The sequence below is a fragment of the Macaca fascicularis genome, chromosome 9 (genome assembly GCF_037993035.2).
Source record: "Macaca fascicularis isolate 582-1 chromosome 9, T2T-MFA8v1.1".
Taxonomy (NCBI): Eukaryota; Metazoa; Chordata; class Mammalia; order Primates; family Cercopithecidae; genus Macaca; species Macaca fascicularis.
The window spans coordinates 72233204-72245872 of NC_088383.1; the positions used below are offsets into that span (position 1 = coordinate 72233204).

Consider the following 12669-nt stretch of genomic DNA (forward strand, 5'->3'; position numbering starts at 1 on the left):
TCAAGTCATCATCTCTCAACAGGTTTATCACTATAGCCACCTCAAATCTATTGATCCACAACAGACAAAGCAATTCACATAATCCTAAAATGTGAATCCCAACCATGTCATCTGCCTGCTTAAATCAACAAGTGCTCTCCATTGCCAATAATAGAGGCATGAGAGATTTCAAGCTCCTCAGTAGCCAATAATATTAGCTAACATAAGCCAAACATACAAATAATCTCATTCAATCCTCACAAGAACCCTAATATCCTTATTTGACTCACAAAGAAACTGAGTTTCCATAGATAACCAAGGTCACACAGCTCCAGAGCACACTCTTAACCTCTATTCTTAATGCCACTGTGAAGAAGTGATTTTCTTTCCACATCTGTCTCCTCAATTAGATTACAAGCTGTTTAAAGGCAAAATAGTTATTTAACATTGTATTCTCAGTATTTGGCAAAACAGTAACCACAAGACATGTGCTCCAAAAAGTGTGTGTTGAGCTGTGAAATGAACTGCTAAAAAAGAATCCATGTTTACGTATCCTTAGAAGTACCATTTCCTTCAATATTCAAAGTTAGGTTTGAACAGCAAAGAACACAAAGAACAGCATCTTACATCTAGGCAAAATGAAGGAAAGTAGTCTGTGTTCATTTAGTGTCCATAATTTAGGTTGTTTTTTGAGGAAGCCCCAGAGCAACTCAGGAGCAATCACTCAATATGTGAAATGACATAAAGATTCAAATAGCAGTTTATTTCAAATTCTAAGAATTTAGAATTTTGAAAGAGAGAAGCAGAATAACCAAAGACTATCTGTTAATGTGGGTCACAAGGTAGTCAAGAGAAAATATTCAAACTTAAGAAGCATTTCCGACCACCAATAATCTAGAATATGTTATAGAAAAATATATCATATACACAAGAGATACAACTTTTTTTGAAGATATCTTTTAAAAAATATAAACATATCAAAAGAAATGTAAAATTGTACAATAAACCTAAGCTGTACTGGTTAATACCATAAACGCTAATTAATATCTATTAAAATTTAATTAACATGAAATAAAATGTTGAAATTCATCAGTTGCACTAGCCACACTTGAAGTGATCAAAGCCAAATGTGACTAGTGGTTACCATGTTGGATAGCACAGATACACATTTCCATAATCATGGAACATTCTAGTGTACAGCACACACTGCTGCAAAGATACTGACCCCAGATTTCATTTCTACTTTATTGACTTCTATATGGTCTATTTTTCTAAAAAGCATTTACTTTTATAATTTTTGAATCTAACAAGATTTAGCAAATGATCACCGCCACAAGATGTATAAGTTTTTAAAAAACCAGCCTAACCATTTTGTAACCCATATTACATTATTTAAATTTTATGTGTTATTAAAAGATACAGAAGAATACCTAAAATAAAGAAAGAAATATTTGTAGGGATAAGAAAATTTGTTGGTAAAGATCTCTTTTTTCCAAATTAATCTATAAATACAATACTAAACAAAATCCCAGACAGAATATTTAGGTCAATTAAAGGCCTAAATATACAAAACATAATGTTGAAAGTTGTAGAAAAAAATATGGCAATAGCTTTATAAATAATTAACTAAAAGGCCAGGCACGGTAGCTCACACCTGTAATCCCAGCACTTTGGGAGGCCAAGGTGGGTGGATCACTTGAGGTCAGGAGTTCAAGACCAGCCTGGCTAACATGGTGAAACCCCATCTGTATTAAAAATACAAAAATTAGCCAGGCACAGTGGCACATGCCTGTAATCTCAGCTACTCAGGAGACTGATCCATGAGAATAGCTTAAACCCGGGAAGCGGAGGTTACAGTGAGCTGAAATCACGCCACTGCACTCCAGCCTGAGTGACAGTGAAACTTCGTCTGAAAAAAAAAAATTTAACTATAAAAGTGTCAGAGCAGTTTACAATTCATTTTAAAGCAAAACAATTAAATGTCTAACTTTAAACCTAACACATGCAGTCTCACTTGACACTCCAAATAATTTTTTCACTTTCAAAGCTAACATACACCCATTTGTAGAAGTAATACATTTTTATTTATAGAAATAATTCAGTTGTAAATTATTGGCAATGAATAATCAGCACTAAAATTTATGGCCAATTGCTTTGAGCATTTTCCTTTTTTCAAATTTTTAGAGACAGGGTCTCACACTATATTGCCCACGATAGAGTACAGTGGCTATTCACAGGCACAATCATAGGGCACTACAGTTAGAGTCTCCCAAGTAGCTGGCATTACAGGCAAGCACCACCACAGCCAGCTACTTTGGGTATTTTAGGTGTGAACATTAAGTAACATCTTTCATGCACACTTAGATTAATAAAAATTCACATAAGGTTTGTATGTTTATTTTATTAAAGGTTTAGATCTGTGAGAAAAACACATTTCCTCAAGTATTCTAGCTTCCCGTCATAAAATTGAGTATTTTCATTTCATTTTTTTTTTTTTTTTTTGAGATGGAGTCTCACTGTCTCACCCAGGCTGGAGTGCAGTGGCGCAATCTCGGTTCATTGCAACCTCTGCTCCTGGGTTCAAGCGATTCTCCTGCCTCAGCCTCCTGAGTAGCTGGGCCTGCTGACGCGCACCACCACGCCCAGCTAATTTTTTATTTTTAATAGAGACAGGGTTTCACCATCTTAGCCAGGCTGGTCTCTAACTCCTGACTTCAGGTGATCTTTCACCTCGGCCTCCCAAAGTGCTGGGATTACAGGTGTGAGCCACCACACCCAGCCAAAACTGAGTATTTTCATTTTTATTGATGGTTTTCTTTTCTCAATTACCATTTCATTACTTCTCTCAATCCTCTTACTTTCATGATATTTATCTAGTGTCAGGAAAAACCAAGGCAAACCTACCTTACACATTCCTTCCTTGCTTTTTTCATCCCTATTAATACATATCTCCATAATTACAGACCAGGGCTCATGTGGAGGTATTCATATGTTCCACATTTCCTATCCCCTCATGTCCACTGTGTCCCTACAGTTTACTAGAAAAGATTCTTTTCAATAATGTACTTTCTGCCACAGGCGTTCCCAATAATTTTCAATTCTTTCTTTGGTGGGAGGGACAGGAGTTTGAGGCTGCAGTGAGTAGGCTATGATTGTGCTACTGCACTCCAGACTGGGAAACAGAAACCTTGTCTCTAAAAAAAAAAAAAAAAAAAAATCAGAATCAGAAAAATATTTTATCAAATGAATTTTGACAATTAGAACTCACTTTCATAGTGTAAGATACTAATCAGTATATATCTCATTCATTTGGTATATATCTTAGTCCCCTTGTGCTGCTATAACAAAAATACCAGACCAGGCTATTTATTTATTTATTTATTTTCTTATGTTTTGTTGTTGTTGTTTTATTTTTCTTATTTTGTTTGGGGTAATTTGTAAACAATAGAAATTTATTTCTCACATTCCTGGAGGCTGGGAAACCCGAGGTTAAGGCACCGGCAAGACTGGTGTCTGGTGAGGCTTTTCTCTGCTTCCAAGATGGCACCTTGTTGCTGCATCCTCCAGAGGGGAGGAACACTGTGTCCTCACATGGCAGAAGGAATGTAAAGGCAGGAGAGCTCTCGCTTCAGCCTTGAGTCCTTTCACAAGTGTGCTAATCCCATTCACAAGAGCAGAGCCTTCATAACTTGGTCAACCCCCAAGAGCCACACTTCTTATACTGCAGCACTGGGGTAAGTTTCAACATGAATTTCGGAGAGGATACCATCATTCACACCATAGCAATATACCACTTATCTAGGTTGGGTGCAGTAGCTCATGCCTATAATCCCAGCACTTTGGGAGGCCGAGGTGGGCAGATCACCAGAGGTCAGGAGTTCGAGAGCAGCCTGTCCAACATGGTAAAACCCTGTCTCTACTAAAAATGCAAAAATCAGCCAGGCATGGTGGCACACACCTATAGTCCCAGCTACTCAGGAAGCTGAGGCACAAGGATCACTTGAACCCAGGAGGCAGAGGTTGTAGTGAGCTGAGATTGCGCCACTGCACTGCAGCTTGGGTGATAGAGCAAGACACCATCTCAAAAATAAAAAATTGAAAAAAAAATATATATATATACACACACACACAGTACTTATCTAATGGTGGCTCAAAATGTAGGCTAAACACAATCGGTTTATATCATAAGGTAAATTTTTGAATATATTTGGAAGAAATGGCCAGGAGTAGCAATAGAGAAGACTCTTTTATTGTTAGGGTCCAAATACTTGTTTTCTATCTTCAGGTACTTATTTGAAAATCAAGGTTAAAGATTAAAACCTTCCAAATATAAAATAAAACTTCAGCTAGCCACTTAGGATCAGCTGCTAGTAAAACATGTAAAACAAAGAGGTTACTCGAGCTTCCGGTAGTGTCACTGATGGCAGCAGCAGGCTGTCTAGAGCAGCTACTGCAAAGACACTGGCTCCAATAGGGGAGGTGCAGCCAGGGCTGCATGTTCCACAGAGCCCAAAGAAGTTGGGAACAGGTGGAAGCCACACCCACTTCCAAGCTGGCAGGGCTGGAGCCCCACCCTCCTGAGTGCAGCTGCAGCCACCCAGCCATGGCTGTGGACCTAGGTATCCCTGCACTCTCTGGGGCCCGGGAAGTCCCCTTTTCCCCTGCAGGCTCAGAAGTGCCTGCTCCCGTGCCTGGCTCTCCTCAATCCCAGCACCTGCTCCGAGGTGATAATGTTAATGTGGGTAAGTCATTTTCAACTTTCACTATGAATTTGTATTCAAAGTTGGGAAAACAATTATAGATGACAGAATGAAAACATCAACCTTAAAAACACAGTTAATAGAAGTAAGGAGATAGAAAGATGGAAGAAGTAGCAGAGGAAAGACTAGTGGCACCAGTAATCTCATTCTCCATAATGAGAACCCATTGAAATTTGGGTTTATCTGTTTTGTTTTGGCTTGGTGTGTATATATATATATATATGTGTGTGTGTGTGTGTGTGTGTGTGTGTGTGTGTGTGTGTGTGTGTGTGTATGTGTGTATATATATATATGTTTTTTGTTTTTTTTTTGAGACAGTCTCTCTGCCACCCAGGCTGGAGTGCAATGGTGCAATTTCAGCTCACTGCAACCTCTGCCTCCCAGGTTCAAGCAATTCTCCTGCCTCAGCCACCCGAGTAGCTGGGACTATGGGCGCATGCCAACACACCTGGCTAATTTTTGGTATTTTTAGTAGACACAGGGTTTCGCCATGTTGGCAAGGCTTGAACTCCTGACCTCAAGTGATCCACCTGCCTCAGTCTCCAAAAGTGCTGGAAATACAGGTGTAAGCCACCACGCCCAGCCTGAAATTTGACAGAACAAGAAATTTTAAGAAATGTAAGCATAGTATATTATTTAAAAGTACAAGGAACCAAAAGAACTAAAATCATTAATGTAACTGTATACAGTAGTATTTTCTGACTGGGAAAGTGTGTTTTAAAGTTTGTATCTTAATGTCTTAGGATAAAACACATCTCCCAGTTCATCCTAGGCCCCCAACACATTTCCTATTATATTACCATAAGTCAAATTTACACATTTATAAATTCTTGCCTTACCCTTTGACATTTGAGTTTATCCAAATATAGGGGTAATTCCCAGGATATAAAAAAAGTTTCAAAAAAATTATTGTCCCCATAATTACTTATATTTCTATATACTATCAATGAACAATAAGAAAAGGAAAGAAAATAATCCCAATTTACAATAGCATCAAAAATAATAAAATTAAATTTAACCAAAGAAGTGTAAGACTTACGCACTGAAAACCTACTAAACACTGCTAAAATTATTTTAAAAAGACCTAAGGCTGGGCGCAGTGGCTCACGCCTATAATCCCAGCACTTTGGGAGGCCAAGGCAGGCGGATCAGAAGGTCAGGAGTTCGAGATAAGCCTGACCAACATGGTGAAACCCCATCTCTACTAAAACTACAAAAATTAGCCAGGCATGATGGCGCATGCCTGTAATCCCAGCTACTCAGGAGGCTGAGGCAGGAGAATCATTTCAACCCAGGAAATGGAGGTTGCAGTGAGCTGAGATCGTGCCGCTACACTCCAGCCTGGGCGAGCAAGAGTCTGTCTCAAAAAAAAAAAAAAAAAAGACCTAAATAAATGGAAAGACATTCTGTCTTCATAACTTGGAAGACTTAATAGTGTATTTATCTATATATTCAATGTAATTCCAAGCAAAATTCCAACTGCCTTTTTTACAGAAATGAAAAAGCTATCCCCAAAAATTCATATGGAATTATGAGGGATCTCAAATTAAATAATAATAATAATAATAATCATCTTGAAAAACGAAGTTGGAGGACTTACACTTCCTGACTTCAAAATCTACTACAAAGCTACAGTAATCAACACAGTGTCGTACAGGCCAGGCACAGTGGCTAATGCCTATAATCCCAGCACTTTGGAGGCCAAGGTGGGAAGACAACTTGGGCCTAGGATCAAGCCAGACTTGAGTCTGAGACCAGCCTGGGCAACATAAGGAGACCCCGTTTATATAAAAAAAAATTTTTAAATAGCTAGGGATGGTGGTACACGCATATAGTCTCAGTTACTTGGGAGGCTGAAATAGAAGGATCACTTGAACCCAGGAGTTCAAGGTTTCAGTGAGCTATGATTGCACCACTGCACCCCAGCCTGGGTGACAGAGCAAGACCCTATCTCCAAAAAAAAACAAAACACACATAGACAAAAACACCAATGTCATACTGGCATAAGGACAGACATATGTATCAACAGAATAGAATGGAGTCCAGAAATTTACCTATGGTCACCTGATTTTGTCAACAGTATCAAGATCACTCAATGGGGAAAAGAATAGTCTCTCCAATAAATGATATTGAGACAACTGGATTTCCGCACGCAAAAGAATAAAGTTGAACCCTTATTTCATACCTTATACAAAAATTAACTCAAAATTGATCAAATGCTTCAATCTAAGATCTTAAACTACAAAACTCCTAGAAGAAAACACAGGCATAAATCTTTGTGATCCTGGATTTAACAACAGATTCTTACATATGACAGCAAAAGCAAAGCATAAGCAACAAAAGAAAAATAAATTGGACATCATCAAAATTTAAAACTTTTGTGCATCAAAGGACACTATCAAAAAATTAAAGTTAATCCCCAGAATGGGAGAAAATGTTTGCAAATCATATGCTAGCTGATAAGGGTCTAGTATCCAGAATATAAAAAGAACTTTTACAACTTAACAAAAAGACGACAACCCAATTAAAAAATGGGCAGAGAGCTTCAACATTTTCCCAAAGATATACAAATGTCCAATAAGCATACGAAAAGATGCTAACATCAAAAGTTTTCATTAGAAAAACGCAAATCAAAATCACAAAGAGACATCATTTCACACCCACTCATAGTAAAAAATAAGCTTTGGCAGTAGAGAAACTGGAACCTTTATACACTGCTGGTAGGAATGCAAAACAGTGCAGCTGCTTTGGAAAACAGTTTGGTGGTTTCTCTAGAAGTTAAACACAGAAATATCATGTGACCCAGCAGTTCCACTACTGTGTGTGTACCCAAGAGAAATGAAAACACATTCCAACACAAAAGCTTATACATAAATGTTCATAAGAAGCATTGTTCCTAATAGACAAAAAATGAAAACAACATAAGTGTCTATCAACCAATGAATGGATAAACAAAATGTGGTATATCCACACAATGGAATATTCCACTATTAAAAGGAATGAAGGACTGATACATGCTACAACATGGATGAACTCTGAAAGCATTACATAAGTAAAATAAGCCCAAACACAAAAGGTCATATATATAAACACAAAAGATCATATATTATTATATGGTTCCATTTATATAAAATGCTCAGAATAGACAAATTCATAGAAAAACAAAGTATACTGGTAGTTCCCAGGATACTGGGCTAGCAGAGGGAATAGTGAATGACTACTTAATGGGTATGGGATTTCATTTTGGGGTGATGAAAATGTCCTGAATTAGATAGTGGTGATGGTTGTAAAACTTTGTGAATATACTGGCAGTCACTGAATTGTATACTTTATAATGGTTAAAATGATCAATTTTATGTGACATAAATTTTACCTCAATTTTTTAAAAAGTAATTATTCTTGGGTACAGAAATCGGGGTGTGTGAGGAGCGGGGGGATCTTGCTTTCTCATCATTAATCTTTTTTACTACTTAAATTTTCCAGATAGTAGTCCCCCCATTATCTGAGGTAGATGCATTGTAAGATGCCCCATGGGTATCTGAAACTGTGGATAGTACTGAACCATATGCATATACATACATATATACATACACACACACATACGTGCTATGTTTTTCCTACACATACATACCTACACATCATACTATGATAAAGTTCCATTTATAAATTAGGCATAATAACAGATTAACAACAACTAACTAAAAATAGAACAATTATTAAAATATACTGTAATAAACGTTATGTGGACGTGGTATGTATCTCTCTCTCAAAATGTCTTATTATACTGTCCTATGGGTAACTGAGACCTCAGAAAGTGCGAAAAAGGACACAAGAGGGGACTTTTGTACCAAATGGCCTCAAATAGGTAAATAAACAAACTGATTTCTCAGCTAAGTTGAAACATTGGAAGTTACTAACAAAGGGGAAACAACAGAGCTTCATGGCCTCTGAATTATATCCTGCATATTCTCTTGTCTTCTCTAATCATCTTTCTTCTCCCATTATAGCTTCTGAGAGGAAACAAGATTGGGCACATTCAGGGTAGAATGTCTGTAGATTATGATACTATTACGGATGTAGTTCACTGACAGTAGTTTAAAATTTGGGGAATTAAATAATTAGGTAAATTATATAAACTTTTCTCCTTCCAAATAATAAGCAAAAAAGTTTTAAGTAAAAATTTTACAATGTATATAAGTTTTCCCAAGGAAAATTGTACTCAGTTACTCAATAGTTAATGATAGCACACTTGCTATTACCAGACTTAAATTTCCTGAGTTTTCCTTTAATTGAAGACGTTCGGTGATAAAGTCACTTCTAAAGTTTTCATCCATTTTTCTTCAAATATAAGTTCCACATAGCGCATATGAAGAGTTTAATACTTACTTATCAAGGAAATCTTTGTCCACTACAGCAGAGATGTCAAGCAGAGGATTTCCCATTCCAAAGAGAATATTTTCTCTAAAAAAACACAAAATACAAGTTAGAAATACTTCTAAAAGTAAGTTGATATGTAAAAGGTACACAAAATAAAAATAACTATCTTCATTTCAACCTGAAAATAAACCTAACATACCAGTTTATTAAACATTTGATTTGCCTATTATATGTAGGACATTTTAGAGGTAGCATAAAGACATTTAGAAAAAAAGATGATTATCAGAGAAAGATGCAAATCAAAACTACAATGAGACACCATCTCACACCAATCAGAATAACTACATATATATATTTTTTTTTTGACACGGAGTTTTGCTCTTAATGGCATGATCTCAGCTCACTGCAACCTCTGCCTCCCAGGTTCAAGTGATTCTCCTGCCTCAGCCTCCTGAGCAGCTGGGATTAAAGGTGCCTGCCACCATGCCCGGCTAATTTTTGTATTTTTAGTAGAGATGGGGTTTCACCATGTTGGCCAGGCTAGTCTCGAACTCCTGACCTCAGCTGATCCACCTGCCTTAGCCTCCCAAAATGCTGGGATTACAGGTGTGAGCCACCATGCCCAGCCCAGAATAACTACTATTGAAGAGTGAAAAAAAAAAAAAAACCCAGATGTTGTCGAGGTTGCAGAGAAAAGGTAATACTTACAAACTGTTGATGGGAATGCAAATTAGCTTAGCCCCTGTGAAAAGAAGTTTAAAGATCTCTCAAAAAACTTAAAATATAATTACCATCCGACCCAGCAATCTCATTATGGGTATATACCCAAAGAAAAATGAATCATTCTAGGCCGGGCACAGTGGCTCATGCCTGTAATCCTAGCACTTTGGGAGGCCGAGGTGGGTGGATCATGAGGTCAAGTGACGAAGACCATCCTGGCCAACATGGTGAAACCCTGTCTCTACTAAAAATACAAAAATTAGCCAGGCATGGTGGCGCACGCCTGTAGTCCCAGCTACTCAGGAGGCTGATGCAGGAGAATCGCTTGAACCCGGGAGGCAGAGGCTGCAGTGAGCCGAGATCGTGCCACTGCACTCCAGCCTGGGCGATGGAGCGAGACTGTGTCTTAAAAAAAAAAAAAAAAAAAAAGAAGAATCATTCTACCAAAAAGACATGTTTATTACAGCACTCTTCACAATAGCAAAGACATGGAATCAACCTAGGTGCCCATCAATGGTAGAATGGATAAAGAACATGCAAAACATATACACCATGGAATACTATGCAGCCATAAAAAAAGAACGAAATTATGTCCTTTGCAGCAATATGGATGCAGCTGAATTATCCTAAGTGAATTAACATAGAAACAGAAAACCAAATACCACATGTTTTCACTTATAAGTGGGAGCTAAACACTGGGTACACAGGGACACAAAGATGTCAGGACAATAGACACTGGAGATTCCAAAATCAGGGAAGAAGAGAGGAAAGTAAGAGCTGAAAAACTACCTATTGGGTACTATGTTCACTACTTAGATGATGGGGATCATTACAAACCCAAACTTCAGTATCACATGAAATACCCATGTAACAAACCTGCACATGTACCCCCCTGAATGTTATTAGAGAGCCCATGGCACATCCTGGAACAGTCCAAGCAAGAGCCCTATCTACCCTTGACAAAAAATGACTGTGGTAGGGTCTTCACAATGGACATCAGAACTGATACAATTCTTTTATTATGTATCCAAAAAATTTAAATATGTGCTAACTTTTTAATGAATAATTTGTAACTTTTACAAATTTAACTGCACATCTTTTCATCTAAAAATGTCTAGCTAAAACTTTTATTCGTGTCTTATGTTTCCTATACTTCTTATATTCATGTCTTCTCATGCATATACTTGTATGTTAAATATATAAGGATTCATTTCAGATGCCTACAACATGAAATAAAGCAAAACAAAAACAAATCAACAAGAAATGATATAATTTTAAATTACATTTAACAGACTTGGAGGAAGTCTGTTTTCCAAAAGAGATCACAGTATGGTTCCAATCCAAATAAAAGAAAGAACTCCACCACAAGTGATGCCTTAAACGGAAGCTCATCTCACAGTAAGAAATGGGCCAGTGAATACTGTTGGATCAGTCTCAACAGGAGACATTCATCTAGTTTATCCAATAAGATTTGTCTCTGTGTAATTTTCTACTGGTCTCCAGTTTATTGATGATCCGCTTCTCTTTCAGTTGCCTCCAAACCAGTTACCATTCTCACCATTTGGCGACTATCAGTAATATCAATGGACTAGCACACCAGGATTTTTTTAAGAGAATGAGGCATAGCCTATAATTATAATCTGTAATGATTTTTAGAGGATAAAATTACAGTCTCTTATTAACACCATAGATTGAGCAACTATGGCTGAATATGCAGTAAAGAGACATTTGTCCCTTTTCTATTTAAAGAAAGCTGAGTGGAGGAGGGTAAGATAATACACTTACTTATTCACACTTAAACTGCATTTGTGATCAAAGCAAGTCTAATAAAAAGAAAGTACTTTAAGTGCTTAGAAGGTGAAGGATCAATAGACAAATACAGTAAAACCTAACCATGATTTCACTGGGACTACTCTGCCTGATTTGTATATTCTTATCCAAACAATAAAAACTCCTAAAACTTGTTATTTAAAAAAAAAAAAAAAAGGATGGGTACTCTTATTGGGGCTACTTGGCTTTTTATTTTCATTTGCCCTTTTTATCACCCCTTGCAAGCATCCAGTTCAATGTATAGAGTCATGTAACCACAAAACTATGGAACATTTCCATCACAGCAACAACAAAAAAGCATCCTTCTGCCCCCACATCAATCCCTCTACCCTCAATTTGTCCCCTCTCAGTTTTAAGGAATATAATTGTTATACCTCTTTCTAAGAAGTCAAACCTTTGAACATCTACTGCATTACTACAATAGTTTATTATACTCCGTTTAAAAACTCAGTAAAGATAGTCTTACAGAAAGCCTAATAATTGATTCTAAGAATGAATTACAATTCAAGAGTCAAATAATTCACGTCTGAGTCTCAGTTCTTGAGGTAGCTTGTAGAGAGACTTAAGCAAGCCATCTACCATCTCTGGGCCTAAATGTTAATAATGTTTGACTTGTTCCCAAATAATATTACAATTCAGTTAAGGTCATTTGAAGTCATGCTTATAATAAACTGGAATTGTGTGTCATCTTTTCCTTGCTGTCCTCCTTCTTTTACCCCAAATTTCCTCACTCAAGAGTAGAATTTTGGTGGAATTGATCCCTCAGGCAAACCAAAACCAAAGTCAATCAGTCCAATATATTTCTCTAGCCTTAGTGATCAGTTCAGAGACTGGCATGTAACCTAAGCCAGGAAAATCAGAATGAACTCAAGATTTTTTTCTATGATGCTCAGATACAGAACATATTTTTCCCTAATAGATATAAATGAAGAAGGTGCTAGAAGCCGTAAAAACCTAATGGCCTCAAGGTGGCTGCCTTGGGATAAATTTGACACCACAGAAA

At 37.2% G+C, this 12669-nt stretch overlaps 1 protein-coding gene across 13 annotated transcripts in view; it reads right to left on the reverse strand.

Annotated features, from left to right (window-relative positions):
- Positions 1-12669, reverse strand: part of ADK (adenosine kinase) — a 563812-nt gene that overhangs the window by 506533 nt on the left and 44610 nt on the right. For all 13 annotated transcript variants that reach the window (XM_074001748.1, XM_074001746.1, XM_005565442.5 and 10 more), the window contains exon 2: positions 9126-9200. In XM_074001748.1, coding sequence (XP_073857849.1) covers positions 9126-9200 — 75 coding nt within the window. The remainder of the gene's footprint in view (positions 1-9125; positions 9201-12669) is intronic.